At 39.7% G+C, this 21,919-nt stretch overlaps 1 protein-coding gene and 1 long non-coding RNA gene across 2 annotated transcripts; one reads left to right on the top strand and one right to left on the bottom strand.

The window, feature by feature from the left end:
* Window positions 1-3,765: 3,765 nt before the first annotated feature.
* On the bottom strand, window positions 3,766-6,009 carry LOC110890485. The gene is made up of 3 exons (XR_002564529.2): window positions 5,800-6,009; window positions 4,780-4,839; window positions 3,766-3,976 (listed from the first exon to the last, which is right to left on the bottom strand). It is a non-coding gene; the product is annotated as an uncharacterized LOC110890485 (long non-coding RNA).
* Window positions 6,010-19,696: 13,687 nt separating this feature from the next.
* Window positions 19,697-20,537, top strand: LOC110890486 (REF/SRPP-like protein At3g05500). Its single transcript, XM_022138093.2, has 2 exons — window positions 19,697-20,002; window positions 20,097-20,537. The coding sequence occupies exons 1-2, from the start codon at window positions 19,784-19,786 to the stop codon at window positions 20,520-20,522; spliced, it is 645 nt and encodes a 214-aa protein (XP_021993785.1). The 5' UTR covers window positions 19,697-19,783; the 3' UTR covers window positions 20,523-20,537.
* Window positions 20,538-21,919: the final 1,382 nt, after the last annotated feature.

The raw sequence follows: 21,919 nt of genomic DNA, 5'->3' as shown, positions 1-21,919 counted from the left end.
ATCCCACTTCCATATTGGAACATCTAGTGGTTGAAGCAAACCACCGGCTCTCTGATGTTCTGCCTTCACTTGTTGACAAGTAAGACATCTGCTAACATATCTGGCTACATCTTCTTTCATAGCGTTCCACCAAAAGTGCTGACGAAGATCTCGATACATCTTTGTAGATCCAGGGTGGATAGAGAATGGTGAACTATGAGCTTCAGCTAATAATGATTCACGTAGGGTGGAATCATTAGGAACACATAACCGTTTTCCACACCAAACTACTCCATTTTCATCAATTCGAAATTCTGATTGCTTACCAACCTCCAAATTCTGTATAATAGCCCAAAGTTCTCCGTCATCTTGTTGAGCACTCTTGATACGTGAGATCAAGTCGGGCTCAATCTGAAATCTGGCTAGATAACCGTCAGCGTCACCAAGATGGATACCAATACCTAGCTTTTCAAGATCAGTTAGAATATGAGGTTGCAATTGGAGAGATGAAATTGCCCCAAAGTTCTTTCGGCTAAGAGCATCGGCCACAACATTAGCCTTTCCCGGATGATACTGGATGTTTGCATCATAATCTTTCAAAAGCTCTAACCAACGTCGTTGTCTCATGTTCAACTCCTTTTGTGTAAAAATGTACTTCAAGCTCTTATGATCAGTGAAAATATCACAAGTCTCTCCGTACAAATAATGTCACCAAATCTTTAGAGCAAAGATAACGGCGGCAAGCTCAAGGTCATGCGTCGGATAATTAACCTCATACGGCTTCAACTGGCGTGAAGCATAAGCAATGACCTTATTGTGTTGCATCAAAACACATCCGAGTCCCTTCTTCGAAGCATCACTATAAATCTGATATCCACCTGTACCTGATGGAAGTGTGAGAATCGGGGCAGACACCAACCTTTTCTTCAACTCCTGAAAACTTTTCTCTCTATCATCATTCCAAGCATACTTAACCCCTTTCCTTAGAAGTTGGGTTAGAGGTAAGGCAATGGTTGAAAATCCTTCGACAAATCTGCGATAATATCCGGCGAGGCCAAGAAAACTGCGAACCTCGGTGACTGAGGTAGGTGTAGGCCATTTAGTGATTGCTTCCACCTTAGCAGGATCCATTGAAATACCTTCAGCGGAAACCACATGACCAAGGAAAGCTACTTGGTCTAACCAGAACTCGCACTTCGAAAATTTTGCATAAAGCTTCTTCTGTCGTAAAATTTCAAGTACGATACGAAGATGGTACTCATGTTCTTCCTTGCTCTTAGAATAGACCAAAATATCGTCGATGAAGACTATGACAAATTTATCGAGAAACTCGTGAAAGAATCGATTCATTAGGTCCATGAAAACAGCTGGAGCATTGGTTAATCCGAATGGCATAACCAAAAACTCATAATGACCATACCGAGTGCGGAAAGCTGATTTAGGAATGTCTGAATCTTTGATCTTCAGCTGGTGATACCCAGACCTTAGATCGATCTTAGAAAAACATTTAGCACCCTGAAGTTGATCAAACAGATCATCGATGCGAGGTAGCGGATATAGATTCCGAATGGTGATTTTGTTCAACTCTCGATAGTCAATACAAAGTCTCATAGAACCATCCTTCTTTTTCACAAACAAGACCGGTGCGCCCCAAGGTGAGACACTTGGTCTAATAAAACCAAGTTCCAACAACTCTTGCAACTGCTCTTTGAGCTCCTTGAGCTCTAGAGGCGCCATGCGGTACGGTGCTTTAGAAATTGGTTCGGCACCAGGAATCAGATCAATAGTGAACTCCACTTCGCGATCTGGTGGGAGTCCAGGCAGCTCTTCAGGAAACACATCCAGAAACTCACGGACAATTGGATAATCGGAGATGTTAGGCTCATTCGACGATGTAGCTTTTATCGAAGCCAGGAATGCTACACACCCGTGTGAAAGAAACTTTTGGGCCTTAAATGCAGAGATTATTTTCAATGGCTTACGAGGTTGAGTCCCTTGATAAATGAATTCCGGACGTTGAGGATTTCCAAAAAGAATGCGGCGAGTCTGACATTCAATCGAGACGTTATGCCGAGAGAGCCAGTCCATGCCAAGAATAACATCGAAGTCATTCATCTGAATGGGATACAAATTTGCGGGACGAATAATGGACGCGATTTGGATCGGACAATCTCGATAAACATGAGAGATGATAGTAGAATTTCTTAGGGAGTAGATATCACTAAAGGATACTCTAAAGTAGTAGGCATAATCATCAAGTGCTTAGCAATTAAGAGCGATACCACAGAATGTGTCGCACCAGTATCAAACAAGGCATAAATTTCACGTTCACCAATGCGTAAATAACCAGAAACCGTACCTGGGGCATTTGCTGCGTCATCAGCTGTCAACGCGAACACACGTCCTCCCACAGTAGGTCTAGCATTACCCCCGGTATTGGCTTTAGGGGCAAGCTGAGGGCAAGCTTTAATCATGTGTCCTGCATCTCCACATTTGAAACAAAGGCCTTCAGCTCGGCGACAAATACCTTTGTGAGGTTTTCCGCAAGTAGCGCAAGGAGGATCACGATTCGGTTGTGGGTTTTGTTGATTTAGTGGTTGTGCTCTACTGGGGGCCTGATTTTGTTGTGTCTGGTTCTGTGCAGGCTTATGATTTTGATTTCGATTCCCCCCATTTCGTGACTGATTGTTGAAATTCTTATCAGAACGATGTTTACGGTCTCGGGGTGCTAAGGACTGATCGTTTCCAGCGCGAAAAGAAGAGTGATCCTGATTATTTTCCCTTGGGCGTTTGCGGTTATCATCAAACGCCATTTGACGATGCTTCTTATCGTTATCCAAGTTCTTAACCGCGTCAACAATCTCATTAATGTCATTGAAACGAAGATTCAGGATAAACTTCCTATCCCGGTCACATATAGCCCACTTGAAAGTGTTTGTCTGCTGCTCTATCGTGCCAGCGGCGGGGCCTAGAAAACTAACCAAGCGACAGAAACGGTTCTTAAATTCCATGATAGGCTCATCATTTCTCTGCATGATGGATGAATATTCTCTCAGATATTCACTACGATCAGCATCGGTGAAATACTGCTGATAAAATAATGAGCGAAACTCATCCCATGAGAGTGTAGCTGCGTAATTATCTCCTCCATGAGAACTTTTCAAAATCTTCCACCACCTATGAGCATCGTCCTCCAATTTGTAAGTAGCAAGCCTGACTTTGAACACATCATCAACGCCCAACACTTCAAACAATTTCTCGATATGAGCGATCCAGTTTTCCGCCTCAACTGGTGTAGTAGCAGTACTAAATGATTTTGGCTTTTGTTTTTGGAAGTGTGCAAGCCATTGATGGATGCTAACAGGAGGGTTAACATTATTTCCGAGAGGTGGCCTGTCGTGGTTACCTCCTGGTGGTGGTCCATTATGGTTACCTCCTGGTGGTGGTCCATTATGGTTACCTCCATGATTCATTTGTTGTAACTGCTGTAATAAGTTAGGAACTAAACCCGCAATAGCTGCATTGACATCGTTAGCAACTAGAGCCTCAAGAGGAGTGTCGTCTGAGGTATTAGTCCCACTACGACGAGTGTTCACACGTCTTTTAGGAGCCATCTGAAAAGAAGACTTTCAGATGAGCATTGAGATTTTACATTAAGCGGAAAAATGGCAAAGAGGAATCCTAACCCGATGTCTACCCATTACCTCACGTGTTTTGTTATTAAGGTTTAAGTTTTCTACAGGAAGGAGCCTTGGCTCTGATACCATAACTGTAACACCCCAACATGGGGCAGGTCGGAGCGTCACTATTACGAATACCATAACCAAAACACATCCACTTAATATAAGATAGGATTCAAGGTGACATACACGTCTCAAAATACCCTAAGTCTGAAGTTCATTTAAAAGTACATGATTTAACAAAATAAAGAGTCTTTAAATACTCTTGAACATCCATTAATCTCTCATTACTGATTCCCCATATTATCCCTGATTACCTGTAAACAAGACAAGAAAAATACAACAACGAAACTACGGCTGAGCCAAAGAATTGCTTAGTAACGGAGAAATCAATAGTACAAGTAAGGATGGACGAAAAGAAGGAAACACGAAACAATATTGAAATAACGAATCAAATACGGTGCAGAAATTAAACTGAAGTAGATGTTGAACCAAATTAGAAATATGCGTCTAAAGTATAATTGGCACAATAGCGGACAGATCATATCATATCACAAACGTATCAAATGCATATACTAATTAGGTGACCTTGAATGTCACAACAATAAGTCATGTACTAACGAAGCACCCAGAGCCAAAAACAGACTGGTACACAGCTAGCTAGTCCATGTACCTATGAGATGGTGAGTGTGGCGTTCACTCATTATTCCATCTCCACACAACAAACTCAAACTCGGAACTAAGATCGATCTATACGCCTCTAGGGTCCAAGGCGCTACACGAGCACAAACTAGAGACGCCGTGAACTTTTATTACGCACTGTCACGATAAGTGCCATGCCGTTGATGCCCAAACGGCAAGCCAGACGCTTGGGTGACAGAGTACAAAAACTAAGGCCATGTAAATAGTTTACAATCAACTGAAAATAATACTAATAGGAACATGCGACCATGAGTACAAGTCTAAGGTATGGCATGCTACATCACTCTAATAATCATACAAACAATACCAGACTGGTTCGCATCACATATCAAACGGCTAACAGGGACACACAAAAATCCGCACTACAAAGTGACGGATAGGATAAAAATACTATGATGTCAGAAATGGGAATCCGTACCTTAGTTTAGCAAGCAAAAGAGAATCCACAAATCGGGTCGTCCTCAAAACTTATGCGAACCTAAATCCCGTATTTACAATATTAGTATTATATAATTTATTTAGATGTAAAGCTTTCATTAAATTTTCCCGGCGACCCCAAATTAAAATTGTTTGACACACTTTGTTAACATATGCTTCCGGGTTACACTCACCATAAATTATTTAGTGACTAAAAATATCATATAAGCACAAATATAGCTTTTAACCTTCCTTATCGTCTTTGCATATAGCTTTTTAGAATAATAAACATAGAAATTTAGATCTTTATTTACTATACACAATTTTTGTAAGGTTTTGAGATAATACATACGTAGGATAACTAAAGACACTTAACATAAGTATTATTTATTTATTATTATTTTTTTTACTATCTTATGAAACTTATAAAATATGTAAATTCCCCCTGAATCATTTTTGGGTCACAAATCTACATTTTTACACACTAAATAATATAACTACATAATATCCAAATCTATTACATAATCTTTATATAAATCTTGGTTTTGATACTTGAAGAAAAGTTTAAAAACCATAAGTATGACTATCTGTATGTATAAAAAGAACATGGAGAATATTATAGTAACCCTTAAAGTAAATCTCATGCATATACATATGCATAAATATATGGAAGTTCAAGATCCTACGTAGAGTTCAAAAATCAACATTTGTATACATACCTATGCCTTTATGGAATAAAACATGAATTATATTTAGGCTTAGTTTTTATACTATATAAGCAAACGAACATATGAAAATACATAAACACCAACATTAAGTCATTGAACTCTTTAAAAAGAAACAATAAAATACCACAAAGTATTTCAAGATAACTAAGTTTTATATTGTGTTAGCATCATACTTTTCATACTTTAGACAAACACCCACCCACATGGGTGAAGATTTACATATAATCTTATCCTGTAACATATGAAGATGTAAGAGAGGAAAAAAAATAAAATTTTGAATTATAGACACTCACTTGATTCAAGCAAAAAGATGGATTTTGAAAGCACTGAACTTCGAACTTGAACTCTTGAACTTAGATTAGACTTTTGGGTGTATGTGTATTTTAGTGTGGTTTGATAATAAAATCATATTGGTCTCTTTATAAGAAATCAGAAATGGGTTGTTCTACACCATGTGCTCCTCAATATAATAATAGGGTAATGTGTAATTGAGTGTATGACAATCAAAATTAAAGTTTGATTGTGATGGTTCTGCCCAAAGAAAAAGAAAAGAAAGGAAGTAAGGTAAATGGTAGGTAGGTAACAGGTTTATGATTTAATTTATCCTACACATGTGCTAAACTTTCACAAAAGTCAAAACATATATATCTTAGGTTTCATACTATCCACACCTACTGGATTGATTTTGATTTTCCTCATTTGTTTATCAAATAGTTTGATTCAAAAAGAAATGATGTTAAAGCATGGTGCATACATAGTGTATTGTTTGGTATGTGTGTATGTCCGTATATTGAGAAAGAGAATAGAGTTGAGATGGGTGTTTTTTTTTCTTTTTAACTTAGTCTTGCACAAAGATTTAGGACAAAATTATGATATTTACTTCTTTGTAACCAGATAGATTTACTAGTTATCTACACATACACACACATATATATATATGTATATATATATTACACACATAAATGGCTTTAACAAGATTATAAAAAAAATAACCGTTTTATAAAATTTAAATAACTCACTGTATTTTAAAATATATACCATATTCATGGTTGGTGATAATGAATGCGTAGAACACTAACTAACTTGTTTTAAAAAAAAAATCAAAGTATTTCATTTTAACTTCTTTTAAACATGCAACTTAAATTATACTAAACCTTAATAAATATTATAACGATTTAAGAAAATTTCGAGTGTTACAGTAGCCTTGTAAGCTGTAAATGTATTATTTTTCAAAAAAATTGAAATATTGTAACTGCTTGAAATTGTTTTATTTAAAGGATTATTTATGGAAAGAAAGGCCAAAGAGTTTGATATTTTGGAAATGAGTTTGTTAATTTATCTCTTTAGTGTGAGTTAAATTAATTGTCTATGCTAGCTCAACAGTGGTACGTTGGGTGGTGTTCTTAGACCCGAGTTTTCAATTGAGGTGGTGTACAATCTTTTGTTAGAGTTCGCAGCCCCACTATCTCGTTTGGTGGTGAATCTGTATCAAAATGATTTGTACTTCTATCCTTACTTTTTATAGTTTGTTTTGATCTAGTGTTGTTTGGGCCTATCTACATGATCCATATGGCGAGAAGCCATTGTTTGGGCCTACCTACATGATCCACATGCGATGTTTTATTTGTTTTGGTTGTACTTTGATGTAAAACTCATGAAACTTAATATATATTTATCATTTTAGTTACTGGTTTGTTATTTTTTGTTTGATTGATTGTTTATCATATATCGTAATAAATACGACTAAATTTATTAGAAAATAATAATAAAAGTTATATATATGTAAAGCGGTTTAATTTTTTTATACAACCACCCATACGAGTCGTAGAAATGACTTTCTATGCATTTCGTGTGTGTGATACAATACGACTCATGTTTTTCAACCCTTTATGTTGTTTAATTCTAAAAGATGTCTGTACAATTCAGTGGCAGATTCAAAAATTTTTATGAGGGGGTGCAAAAATTGGTAGGGTAAAACAAGTGAGGACTAAATAGGTTGGGTCAAAACGGGTCGGATAAAACCAGGTCATATGTATTTACTTAACGGTGTTGTAAATTGTTCATACTTATTTACTTAATTATATAATTATATAATATATAATGATACTAAAAAAATTCATAATCATACTTAAAACATGTATAAAACACCAAAAATAAGGAAATAAAAAACACTTATAAACCAATAAGAAAACTTTTAAAAAATCAACTGATTAATCCAACACTAAAACACGTTACTTATCTACTCACTTAGAGAAGGGTATTGGGAATCCATGAATAGAATTGCATGTGTATTTTTCTTTCAAGAGATATGGTAAACCTTTGAGAAGTCAGAATAATACAGTTAGACCGTGGGGTATGGTGGGGCGGAGGTTTGGGGCATGGGTTGACACGCAGAGTTCAAGCCCCCCCCCCCGCTGGTGTGTGACGTATCCGTGGGGTATGGCGGGGCGTGGCTAGCCCGCATGGCTTGGCCAGCTTTATTAAAATAAAAAAAAAACTAAAATTTAAAAATACACACAACATTAAGCCTAAAATTTTATTAAAATTTCCTAAAAATTACAAAATTCTACAAAAAAAAGATTACAAAAAAAATCTAAAGCGTTAGGTAGATTTCGAAAAGGGCGAGCTTGTCAAACGGCTTCCGCTCCTTGCCCCGGGACTCGATGTTGGCCACTGCCACCCGGTCTTCGTGACTTATCTCACCGCCCGGGACGCTGTCGTAGTAGGCTTTAAAACGATGTGACACCCCAGGAAAACCAGGAAACAACACAACACAACTAACTTCCTCAGTAACCACGTGCTAAATTTCGAGACGAAATTTCTTTCAAGTTGGGGATAATCTGACAACCCGAGTTTTCAAGATCTCTATTCGACTTAACCTTGTACTTATTTGCAAAGTGTGTTTTATATATATATTAGATGTGCATTATATTTAAGTGTATGTTAATAATGTGTTTTGTGTTAATTTGTGTTTTATAATTAAATATGGAACATTGGCCGAACACCCCTACTCTCACGGAATCACCCCCAGCCGAAAACACCCACACCCGAAGACACCCCTTGGCGAAAACCCCTACCCCACGAAAACACCCATGTTGGCGAAAACACTTTAGTGTTTTCGTCCACTACTAACTGGCAAAAACAACAAATGGGCTTTGGCCCAGTAGCAATCTGTTTTAATATCTTGTCCCCCACTGTTACGTAAAAGCTTAATCGCCAAACCCTAGAGCCCCTATTGCCTTCCCTGTGCGACGGCAACTGCAAGACTTCAAGCCTTCCCTTTCGATCAATCTAGTGACCCTTCCATCTCGGTTAGTTCGCACTATTGTTAGTCGTTACGTGATTCCTTGTTTGATCGATGTGTATTTGTATATGAAAAACCAATTAAAGAAGTTCTGTGGATTGTGGTATGCATGTTCATGGTTAGGGTGTGGGATCTTGTGTTATTATTAGGACTATATGTATGATTTCGTTAATTTATCTGAATAAATGATAGGTTTCAATAGGATGTAGTTTAGCGTGATGATGATGATCTGATTTTCTGTCATGAGGAGATGATGAATCTGTTAATAATTAGGGTTATCTATAAACTCATGATTAGTATTCATTCTTTTGACTATGGTTGATGCTCCTGTGTGATAGAGATGATGATTTAATCACATAACAGTTAATGATGGTTAGGATTCTTGATAATCACAATAACTTGTTGATGATGTGTATGATGATGATGATAATGATTTCGTGAATTGATCTGGGTAAATGGTGGTGATGACGACTAGGGTTAGACGAAATCACAAGGGCCAACGAAAACACAAGACCAGCCAAAAACACTAAGGGGTTGTTTGGTAACCTCTTAATGACCATTCAGATGCTACCTCTTAATGGTTTAAAACCTCTGAATGAATAAGAGGTAACCTCAAGTCTGAATGGTTAAGAGGTAGCCTCTTAATGACCATTCAGAGGCTACCAAACAACCCCTAAGTGTTTTCGTCACATCTTAAGCCAACGAAAACCCTTGGGATTTCGTCGCCCAAAGGGTTTTCGCCAGAAAAGGGATTTCGCCATTAGGTGATTTCGCCAAGAGTGTTTTCGTCGAGTGTCTGGCACAGTAACCCTGTTAGTATGTTAACTCTATTATGCATGTTAAGAATGTAAACCCAGTTAGTCTATTAACTGAATTAAGTCTATTAACTCTGTTAAATTATGTATATTAATCCAGTTAAGTTTGTTAACTTTGTTAAGTGTGTTAAAGAATAACCATGTTAGAATTTGCCTGAGGACTCAGTTATATGAAGTGTGCTTGTATGAACATGAAATAACTGTTATGTGTTACATGATGTTAACTGCCAAACACACTCTGTAATATTGATTGCATGTGAAACATTTACGAGTTTGAACTGATTGAGTATACGTGCATACTATAGGACTTGATTGATTTCTTATGAGCACATAGTTTAGCATACCGAGCAAACCAAGGTGAGTTCACACTTTCTACAAGGCATGGGATTCCCGGTGGTTTGGGAATGGGTTAATAAACTAAAACGGAATCTACATATCCTCCTTGGGTAGGATATGTACGGCCATCCTCCTTGGGTAGGATGCCACTCACAGCGGTTGATTGATGGATTGAAGGGAGCGCTTGAGAGTAGGGTTAGCCTGAACAGTTCGATAGCATAACGATGAATACGCGTAGAATGGAAACAAGTGTAAGTGGGTCGAACAGCCTGGTCGATCGAACGGCAGGTTCGATCGAGTGGGTTGTTCGTTCGGCTGGACAATCCGTTCGGACAGCCTGCTCGATCGGCCGGTAGGCTCGATCGGTTGGGCTGTTCGAGTGGATTGTTTCTTCCTTTGAGTAGGATGTGTTTGTGTATGATGGTTTGAACTTTTGAAGTTTTTGTTGTAGCATTTGAGAACATTGAAGTGTTCTTACCTTTCAGGTCGATCGATCGAACGGTCTGTTCGATCGGTCGGCTTAACCTATCGGTTAGGAACTTCAGTAATAGTCCTCAGCAGGTTGTCACTCGATCGAGCAGCGTATTCGATCGAACAGCCTGTTCGTTCTGATAGCATGTTCGATCGGGTGGCACCCCAATGCGTCGAACGAGTTGAAAATCGATTAAGTGTTGTAGCATAGTATCTCATGATCTGATGAGTAATGTTACCAAACAGTTCGTTCGATCGAACATCACCTCGTTCAATACTATACTTCATGAATTTGTCAAAGTGTGGGGCCACATGCTAGCCGATCGACTGGCCTGGTCGTTCGGCTGACATGTCCGATCGGTTGGGCTGTTCGTTCGGTCAGCATCCTGACCTGGTCGGCCTGTTCGTCTAACACTTGGCTGTTCTGATTATTTGACGTTATATTGAGGTAGTTTGACAACGAGTTGAACTATGACACCCTCGTTCTTACTTGTTTCTCCTGCTCGGACAGGAATCACCCAAGTCCGGCTGGTGAATGGTTCGGAACGTCAGTTTAACGTTTAACCCGAGGTCGGAGAACCTCGTAGATAGAACCCGAATCTTGAATCACACCACCATCGGAATGATTAGTGGGTTAGCTCAAGTTCCGTTTCTACCGGTTTGAAGGCATTGAGTGTAAAAGAGTTGAAAGAAAGTTGGAAATCCTCCTTTCAATCCTTTACATCATGTAAATGTTTAGATCTCTGGTAGATCTTGACTTGTTTTGTGGAAATCGGTTTGTAACACCTCGAAGGTTTGTGTCCAATAATGTATTGACACGTGTCGTAGGTTTACACGTAGTATTAAATACTAAATAAGGGACTAAAGTTGACAAACCTTGAAAGTATGTAAATTCGAGGGTTAAAAATGACAACGAGGGGTAAATATACTGTGTAGTAACCCCAATTGATGCTCGTACCTTCAAACGAATGAATCATGGATCGTACGGAGCGAAATGCGGAAGAAAGTGAGAGATTACAAACTACAGGGGTTAAATGTGTCAACATGTTTAATTTATACCTCTAAGTGACCTTTGACGAACCCGAGACCTTGTAACAGTAAATTACGCTCATTAGAATGTACGATATAAATTTCGCAAAGTTCCGTTTTAAAACGAGAAAGTTATGATCAATCTCGTATGCGAGGGGTCCAAGCGTCAACAATAAAAGTTAAGGCTTTTCGGATAGTAATTAAACTAACCGGGGACTTAACGGCACGGGTAAAAGTCACGAGGCCCTTATTTGTAAATAATCGAGGGCCAAATCGCAAAGTTATCCCTTCAAAACCGAAAGGTCAGGTTAATGATTACAAAAGATCTGAAAATCTTGAAATTCAGGCCTCAGGCGGCCCGCATTAGAGAAACAAGGAAGTTCAGGCGGGCCGCAAGCCATATGAAGATACGGGTTCTGACATAAGGATTCAGGCGGCCTGCGTGAGCCCAGCCTGAACCTTAATGCGGGCCGCGTCAAGTCCCCAGATGCAGAAAACTTGGACAGATTCACTGTTTGAGCTTGTAAACGATCTTGGATGCATTAATTGAAGCATGGGCGCCCCCTACATGTCCCCTAGCACTCAGGGACACCTGTTGATCATCCATGAGCAATCATAGGTTGAGTTGTAATGATCTTGAGCTCCATTTTTCACTATAAAAGGCAAGGTAGTGCACTATAGTTCAACACACCTCAAACCTGCCTTCTTGATCATTTCTGAAGCTCTAAGGCATTCTTCTAACATCTCTGGTCATGCACCAAGCTTCTGTAAGTTTGCCTAACCCTTTGTGGCTTAGTTTTCCATAGTTTTAGCTTAAAAGTCAATCCGTCGTAATTAACGATTGAATTTACGATAAATCACAAATGGTCCAGTGGTTTGTCGAATCAAAAGTAGTTATATGTTGGTAATCATGTGGGCATTAAACCCCTAAAAGGGCACCCTCTGATTCCCACTCTAACTAGTCCGAATGTCGAGTCAAACATGCTTAGAAAAAGTCAACAGAAATGTTATTTTGCGATTTTATGCATAATCAGTAATGTAGATGGTGTGTAACTTGTTTTAACACTCATAAAACATGATAACAAGTATATTAACTAGTCTAAGCTTATGATCCGACCATTTACTATTTTGACCCGGTTCGGAGCCGAAAGTCGCAAAACGTTGACTTTTGCTTTGACTTCAGTTCCGACCCGTTAAAGAATGTTTTAGATATGCCTTAGGACTCTCCTAGGACCTGGTTACATGATGGGATAACCCTCTGTGACCGGTTCGTTGTTTGTCCGAGTCTTTTACACCTTTCCGTTAAATGCTTAAAAGTTGACCGTAACGCCCTTTTTTAATTTAAAACGAGAATTTCGGACATATGAAAGGACCCTAACCTTAGTTACTGATTTCTAAGCATGTCCCTAAAATTTCACGTCAATCCGAGGTCCAGAATAGGAGTTATGCTAAATAGCGCAATTACGGAAACTTTAGTAATTAAATGGCGCAATTAGCATAACGCCTATCTAAACCCAGATTTCGACACCAAACCTTTTACACACTGATGTAAAATAATATTTGGAGATTTTTAAAGATTTTTAATGATTTTTAACCAGCTCATAACCTGCGGTTATGGCATCGGTTCGATAAATACCGAATATACCCTTTTCGAGCATAACTTGAGTTCTACAAGGTCTTTTGACCCGATTCCAGTTGCTACTAATTTTAAATAATAAATAGAGTATTATGAACTTTATAAACTGTTCGGAAAACTCTGATCTCCTGTAGAACTCAGAAACCTCTTTTATAATCTTTAAAATGACCGAAATACCCCTACGGGGCATAAAATGGATTTAAACTCGTTACGGGCATTATGGAAGGTATCCTACTGATACCACAACCTCTTTAAAACATATTGACTTAGGAAACCTGTGTAGGACTCTTACGGTTACCCGTTACGCCTTTTGTGCGCACGGTTCGGCTTATGTAACTAGTTTACATAAACTAGCCGAAACGGGTCAAACCTTATTGCTTTAACCACAAAATCCAGAGTGTGGTTATATTACCCATATAAAACAAGTCTTCAAACTTGTCGGGTCTGAATCACATTCCATTCCCGGTTTTCGCCTTTCACGCGATTAAACCGTAATTATCCTTTGAAACTGACCGGTCTAAGCTATGGCTAAATTAAAGACCCGTTAGGATTCTAATAGGTTAATTTAAACCTTCATTCCAGAATAGGAGACCAGTAAAAGATAGTTGCATTATTCGATTAAGGATTTATACTTGCAAAGGTAAATACTTTTAACTTATTTTCCGTTATACGGGCTTGGGTTACGGTATATAAAATACCGCTTGATCGGGCATCAAATCTTCCATCGTTTGGTGGTTAATTGAATAATTTGATCGGCTCGTTTAAACAGTCTTGTTTACTTAAACGCCTTTGGGGGGTTAATGACCATGTCCCGGATATCCCTGGCAGCATTTTACGAAATGGCCACGACCTAAGCGCGGAGTGTAGGCGTACACTCGTCAGTGCATAAATAGTTGATGTGGTGTGTCTATTGATCTTTAACCCAGTACGTCCGGGCTACTGAACGCATAAGGAACATGTAATTCGTTCACGAGATTATAAATTTAAATAATTCTCCCAAGTTATAAAGAGTTTGTGCTTTGTGCATTCAAATCAATTTTTTATTAAACCTTTTACAAAAAGTGTCGGTTGAACGTATTTACCAGTGTAAACTGACGTATTTTCCCAAAAAGATTAAATGCAGGTACTAAGCGTAATTGGCTGGATAATCCTCCTTAGCATCAATAAAGAGTCTCGCAAGCTTAAGATGCCTACGTCTGTTGAACAATACTTATATTTTTATTTGATCCCCTGTGGATACTTTTTGACTATTCGTAATACATTGATATTACAAGCAATGGTTGAAATACAATTATCTTATGCTTCCGCTGTGCATTCATATATTGTGTGGTTTGACTATATTGTTGCCAACTACGTCACAGTAATCCCCCACCGGGCCCACCGGTGAGACACATGGAAATCAGGGTGTGACAGGTTGGTATCAGAGCCAACGTTGAGTGAATTAGATACTATCCTTAAGTGTTTAATCTCAATGACACAATTGCACATACTTGAGTCTAGACAAGAACATAGGACAAATTCGAAATTTTATTCCAGTTGTCTTTTATTGTTTATGGTGATTTAAAGTGTTGAAAGCAGGAAATATGCCACTAGCAATTTGAAGAGGAAGAGGAGGAAGAGGCAAAGGGCCGATCACTACTCACAATGATCACGAGGCCGGACCTTCGAACATGCGAGCTCCTTCGACTACAAGGAGTGAAGAACCTCAGAGACGTAGAAGAAACCTCTTTGAGCCTGCAAGACATTCTACCTCGCACAGTTCGACACCTTCATACCGTCACTCTTTTGGACCAAACTCGAAAAACGATCCCAGTAACCCTCAACCTTCGTTTATACCTCTCCAGCGATCTGCTTCGCACCGTTCCTATGGCGATCCTACACCTTTCTTTCAAGGCCGATTTAACCCGACTGATTATGTCCAGGAACCAATAGGTTATAACCCTTTAGGACCTGAAGACCATTTCTCCGAAGATAATGCGGTAGATATGGATGAAGACACGGATCCCATAGAACCTGCAAGAGGTACTCCCAACCACCCTATCGAGATCTCTGATGGGTCATCCTTCCATGGAACGCCCTATCAAGGTCCCGACAGTTACCAGGCGAGGTTTAACCACTGTGATTGGTACTTCACACCTTCTCATCATTTCTCGCCTCATGAGCAGCAACAGCAACAGGATCCTTCCGAGGATTCGCGTTTCGTGGCAGTTACGCCACCGCCTCCTCCGCCACCAGTACAACCAGTACTTCCAGATCCGCCAAGGCGTAGGAGATCAGGCGCGCGGATGTCCACCCGAGGAGGGGAATTCCATTTTAGCACCCCTCGCCACTCGAGTGCGAGTCACTTTCCGCCAGTACCTGAAGAACCACAGTTAGGGGAACCTTCTGGTCACCCTGCAGAGGTGAATTCTGCACCATTTGCACCACCTCCACCACCATTCGGCTACGACAATCCAATACCAGCATACGGCGGTTCCACCGCGTACAACCCGTTTGAGCAGCCGACTCACACGCACTACAACTATAACTATGATGCCGATCCATACGTGGTAGCGGCTAATTACAATGCCCTCCATGGAACCTCTTGGAGACCAGATTACTCAGCTCATGGGTATCCAGCACCTCCTAGACCTCCGGTTCAGCAACCGTCGCAGCAGCCACGTTTTTCTCCACCGGAGCAAGAAGAAATCCTCCACCGTTTAAACCGAGTGGAACGAGATTTTGAGCAAGAACGTAAGAGTAATCGGGGATTCCTCAAGGGCCTAGCAAACCTACTAAAAGGGAGGAAGAAGTGAGATCATTAGTCTCTTTATGTATAATTATATTTACTATTGCAATCAAGTCCCTGCGAGGACATTTGCCTTAAGTATTTTAGTCCCTGCGAGGACATTTATCGTATTTAGTCCCTGCGTGGACAATTGCATTTCAGTCCCTGCATGGACTTATCTTTTTAGTCCCTGTGCGGACATCTATCTATGTATTTGGTCCCTACGTGGACTTGTTTTCTGTAAACCTCTGCGTAGGTATTTAATTATTTAAAAGTCCCGTTTAGGGCAGTGTGTAACCATTATCATGATTAATGGAATATATGTTATAAATTTCATTTTGTTATTATATACAATGAATCAAAAATCATTTTTTTAAATTAATCTGCCTAAATAAAGAATCTTAATGGTGAAACCTAGCCTGTTGTCGATATTAAGACCCAGCCAAGATGGTAAGACCTGATTAAAAGATTCAGATTTCCTATTAACCTCCGTAAACATGTTAACATTCTTGGCAGATGTGATTCGTTAAAATCGCACACGTCATTCTTATATGAGAATCCTTCTAAGGATTTCAAGGCCCAAGTTAATGATTTATAAATCATGGGTTAAGTCGTCAATAAAAGATGATCATTATTAAACATCCGTTAGCGATGTAGTGCCTACGGGCCAAACTTATTAAAACATCCATTAGTGATGTAGTGCCTACGGGCCATACTTATTGTCATATAAGACAAAAAGCAGTTGTAGTCTATGACTCCCTGTCCAAAAAGGTAAAAGGACTACGGTTCAAACCTTCATGCCTTGATTCTCTGTAATCCCGGCTTATATTATAAAAACGTCCTTGTGACTAGGCTTTTGTGCCACTAACAATATTGTTTGTAATTAGGATAAGTTATATTCAAATCCTAAATAAAAGTGAGTAACAAATTAACCAGATATGGTCTATGTTTACCATGGTTAATGAATTGCCATAAAAGACAATTCCATAAGAAACTCCTAAATAAAACTTTGTCATTTTCTTCTGTAGCAGATTCAAGTTACAATGGCTGATCCTAATGAAGTGAATAGTCATTCAAAAGAGGATGAAAATGATAACGCCCAGATTCATATAACGGGCGCGGAATTGAAAGCTCTAGTCGACGACGCTGTTAAGGCAGCCTTGGATTGACAGTATGAAGAATACACCGAGTCCCGGAGCAGAACCTTATCTACACCACATTCAAAGCCAAAAACCCACTCAAAATCTCACAGCAAACCACCCTCGACTCCGTCTAAGCCGTAGAAGGACGATGATAAACACTCATCTAATGAAAACAGTGTCCGTCCTAGGGAAAAAGTGTTTACTGATGCATCCGCGCCAGGGGTTGCACCTATAAGTATTTTGTATCTTGCAAACCCCGAGATTTCACTGGGGAGAAGGGCGCGGTAGATTGTATGACTTGGTTAGACGAGATGGACACCGTTGTGGACATCAGTGGTTGTGCAGAGAGAGACGTGGTGAAGTTTGTTTCGCAGTTATTCAAGGGCGAAGCCCTGGCATGGTGGAGATCTTTGGTTCAGGCCTCGGGGAAAGCTGTTTTGTATAGCATGACGTGGGAGGAATTTATTGCTCTCATCAAGGAAAATTACTGTCCTCAACATGAGGTTGAAAAGATAGAGTCTGATTTTCTATCATTGGTTATGACAAACCTTGACTGTCAAGCTTACCTCACGAGCTTCAACACAATGTCCCGGTTGGTTCCGTATCTGGTAACCCCGGAACCAAAAAGAATAGCTCGTTTTATCGGTGGTTTAGCCCCCGAGATAAAGGCAAGGGTAAAGGCCTCTCGGCCAGCTACCTTTAGATCTGTAGCTGACATATCGTTGTCCCTCACTCTGGATGCGGTCAGACAAAGATCGCTGAGGAACAAAGAGGCAGAGAAGAGAAAACGTGAAGATGATAATTCACGAAGGTCGAGCAAGAAGCACCGTGGAAATGGTGACAGCAAGAAAGGGTCTGAGTCAAGAAAAGATGGGCATCAATCTGGTGAGAAGCCCAAGTGCAAGATTTGCAAGAAACAACACTTTGGAAAGTGCAGACTCGAATCGAACTCGCAGACTCAGTCAAAGTCATTTGCTTGCGGGATATGCAAGTCCAAGGATCACAAGACCTTGGATTGCAAAAAGCTGAAGGATGCAACTTGCTACAGTTGCAATGAGAAAGGGCACATTAAAACCAACTGCCCTAAATACGCCAAGAAGCCTGAAGAGGCCAAGAAGACCAATGCAAGAGTCTTCAGGATGGATGCGAAAGAAGCTGTGCTAGACGATAACGTGATCACAGGTACTTTCCTTGTAAATGATATCTTTGCAAGAGTACTATTTGATTTAGGCGCTGATAAGTCTTTCGTAGATCATAAATTTTGCAAATTGCTGAATATGCCTGTCAAAACCTTGAGTATAAACTATGAGGTAGAGTTAGCAGATGGCACCATAGAAACCGTCTCCGCTGTATTAGATGGATGTGTGATATCCATTAAGAACCACTCTTTTCCTCTATCTCTACTTCCCTTTAAATTAGCCGGTTTTGACATAGTATTGGGTATGGACTGGTTATCTCACAACCAGGCCCAAATCGTCTGCAACAGAAAGCAAGTGATAATAAAGACTCCGTCTGGTGAATCGCTTACCATTCGGGGAGATACCAAATCTGGACTGCCTGAGCAAGTGACTATGCTCAAAGCTTCAAAATGTTTAAAGAAGGGTTGTGTCATCTACATGGCACAAGTGATTATTGATGAGCCTAAACCGAAGATAGAAGACATCCCCGTCATTTCTGAATAGCCAGAAGTTTTCCCTGAAGATCTACCTGGTTTGCCACCAGATAGGCAAGTGGAATTCAGGATTGATATCATCCCTGGAGCAGCACCTGTTGCTAGAGCACCTTACAGGTTAGCACCAACCGAAATGAAGGAGTTAAGGACATAACTGGATGAATTGCTAGCTAAAGGTTTCATCAAACCTAGTTCGTCTCCTTGGGGAGCACCTGTCTTGTTTGTCAAAAAGAAGGATGGATCGATGCGTCTGTGCATCGATTATCGCGAGCTTAACAAAGTCACGATAAAGAATAGGTATCCTTTGCCGAGGATCGAAGATTTGTTCGATCAGTTACAAGGGGCAAGTTATTTCTCAAAGATTGACCTGAGGTCAGGCTACCATCAACTGAAGGTTAGAGATGAAGACGTACATAAAACCGCATTTAGGACTCGTTATGGTCATTATGAGTTCCTAGTGATTCCTTTGGGGCTCACTAATGCACCGGCCGCATTCATGGATCTCATGAATCGCGTTTGCAAGCCGTACTTAGACAAATTCGTCATCGTTTTCATCGACGTACTTAATACATATCTATTTTTCCTAACAGTTGATTATATCTAGAGTTACGAGTGATTGTTAGGGTTTACGAATCAAAAGTCGATTTCGATTTTCTTGTTGGGGAATTGTTTTGCTGAATCGCAAAATGTTTTTACAGTAATGAGCAACCGATTTGAAATATATCAGAATCTGAATTATGATTCTATCGGTAATTTTAATATGATGCAGAATTTATATATAATTTAACACTAATAATTCAGTGAAATATCGGTTATTTCGGTCAAATATCGGTGATATATTGGTTATATGATATCGGTCAATATCGCGGATAATATCGGGGACCGATATTTTACTAGGGGACCGATATATCACTGATAAGGCCATAACTAAATGGGTCTGCGGGTTTGACTAAAATTGACCCGAACCTATTTCTACTAAACTTAAAACTCCCATATTCTGTGCCTTATCATGAATTCACACCCATAAGGCCATAACTAGACTGTTTCTTGATTACAGTAACAATATTGGTATTGGTTTATAATTCTTTGTTAAAAACAGGTTGAGATGGAAGAACAGAGGTTGAAGTACCTGCAATTTGTACAAATGGCAGCTCTCCATGCTTTTCTTTATGCTTCAAAAGCATATAGTTATGCCAAGAACAACTCCGGTCCACTCAAACCCAAGGTGGAGACGATAGAGGGTACCCTAAAGACCGTTGTCAGCCCTGCGTACGACAAGTACCATCATGTTCCTGTTGAGGTCCTAAAGTTCGTTGACCGTAAGGTGAGCTGATTCACCTGTCATTTTTTGCTAAAACGAATCAACTTTTGTACTATTATATATGGTGAATCTTAACACATATTTAACTTGAGATCAGGTAGATGAGACGGTTGACAAATTCGGCAATCGGGTGCAGCCTTTTGTGAAACAAGTGTCAACTAAAACCAAGAACTTGTCTGCAGAGGTTAAGACTGCTGGGCTGGCAAAAACCGCGTACACAAAGCTTGAGCCGACTGCTAAAGGACTCTACACAAAATACGAGCCGGTTGCTGAGCAATATGCTGTTTCGGCTTGGCAATCACTGAACCAGCTTCCACTCTTTCCTAAGGTGACTAAGGTGGTGGTGCCAACAGCTGCTTACTGTTCAGAGAAGTACAACCAAACCGTGCAGCAAACAACAGAGAAAGGGTACAAGGTTTCTTCGTATCTTCCGTTGGTGCCGACCGAAAGGATTGCTAAGGTGTTCAACCCTGTTGAGCCGGTGGGCACGAGTGGAGGTGAAGGGGCGGTTGTGTCACATTAGGGTTGTATGATGTTGTGGTTTGATTGTTGTGATGAAAGCTGGAATTTATATTGTGTAAATGTTTGTTTTGGTTTACGTTCTGTTATACTACGTTAGATCTGTTTTTTCGTATATAGTTTTGTTAAGTTCAAGCGTATTCACATTAAACTATTGTCTTGGTTTGCCTTGAGAATGAAAAAAAATGATGATGATGATATCGATATTAACGGAGCCTGTAGTGCAGCATGGGTGTCCAAATTTAAAGGTGCAACAAAAAGGCAGCCCATGCGATAAACTGCACTTGCCAACTCTCAGGAGCGCGTAATGCAACACTGCCATTCAACGACTTTAAGAATAAGAGACTAGGATTTCATGGGGTTACAGCGTGAGACTTTTGAGTTTTCGCAATCGTGGGTGATCCGGAAATGAACAACATTAACTGGTAAGTGGTCAAACTCCATCTTATCTTTCACCCATACGTCTCACCACAAGATGTCGTTCCTGATGGCAACTATGGTTTTCGGGCTATAGTTGTGGCTTTAGGGTATCATGACAAACTGTGGGTCACCATCCAGAAGGAAATTCTATAGGAACTGTACCAACAGGAAACATATTATAGATGTTTTTTCACAGCAGTATTTGACGTCATTCCCTAGCATGGCAGGGCCGTCATTTCCTTCGAGAGAGAACATTGGATGCACATGCTGCAGACGGGAATGTTGATTACTAACAGATTCGGTGTTATTGTCACTTTTTAAACAATAACGGTTCTGCATATTTGTTGTTATGGTTGTCTCCGTAAAATCATTATGGCCATCAAGCCGTTTCATTTGTTCTTATTAACAGTAAACATTATATCATGGTTCAGTTAGATGGGGAATTCTCGATGCCTACGCTACTTGACACATTACAAAATTCAGGTTGCAGTAGGTTGGGAACGGGCCACGAATACAAGCATATGACGATACGAAAACAACATTATAAATTTTACGGCTCGTATATGTACTAATGTACTATATAACTCGTATAAAAACCTATAGTTTATTTAAGTTCATAAGAAACCTTTGTGATTATATAATAAACATTATAAATTTTACGGCTCATATATGTACTAATGTACTATATAACTCGTATAAAAACCTATGTGAGCCGTATACTAACTTCATTCAGTCAAAATTCAACAGATATCGCCGCCTATTGTTGTAGATCGGTTTACTAAAGTTCGTTTAATCGATGATGACCCGTTTACACATGGGGAATTCTATTCCCACATCTCATTATCTATCCGCACACCTTGGATTTTCAATACGCATCGTATAGGTCTATACGACGCGTATTGAAAAAGTAAAAAAAAAATTGCACACTGACAGGTGCAGGTGTTGTCTGGCGGCTGACATCATACGCATCGTATAGGCCTA

Source organism: Helianthus annuus, chromosome 11, assembly GCF_002127325.2.
Source record: "Helianthus annuus cultivar XRQ/B chromosome 11, HanXRQr2.0-SUNRISE, whole genome shotgun sequence".
In the NCBI taxonomy this organism is placed as follows: Eukaryota; Viridiplantae; Streptophyta; class Magnoliopsida; order Asterales; family Asteraceae; genus Helianthus; species Helianthus annuus.
The sequence above is the reverse complement of the archived record's forward strand: the minus strand, read 5'-3'. Positions and strand labels throughout refer to the sequence as shown.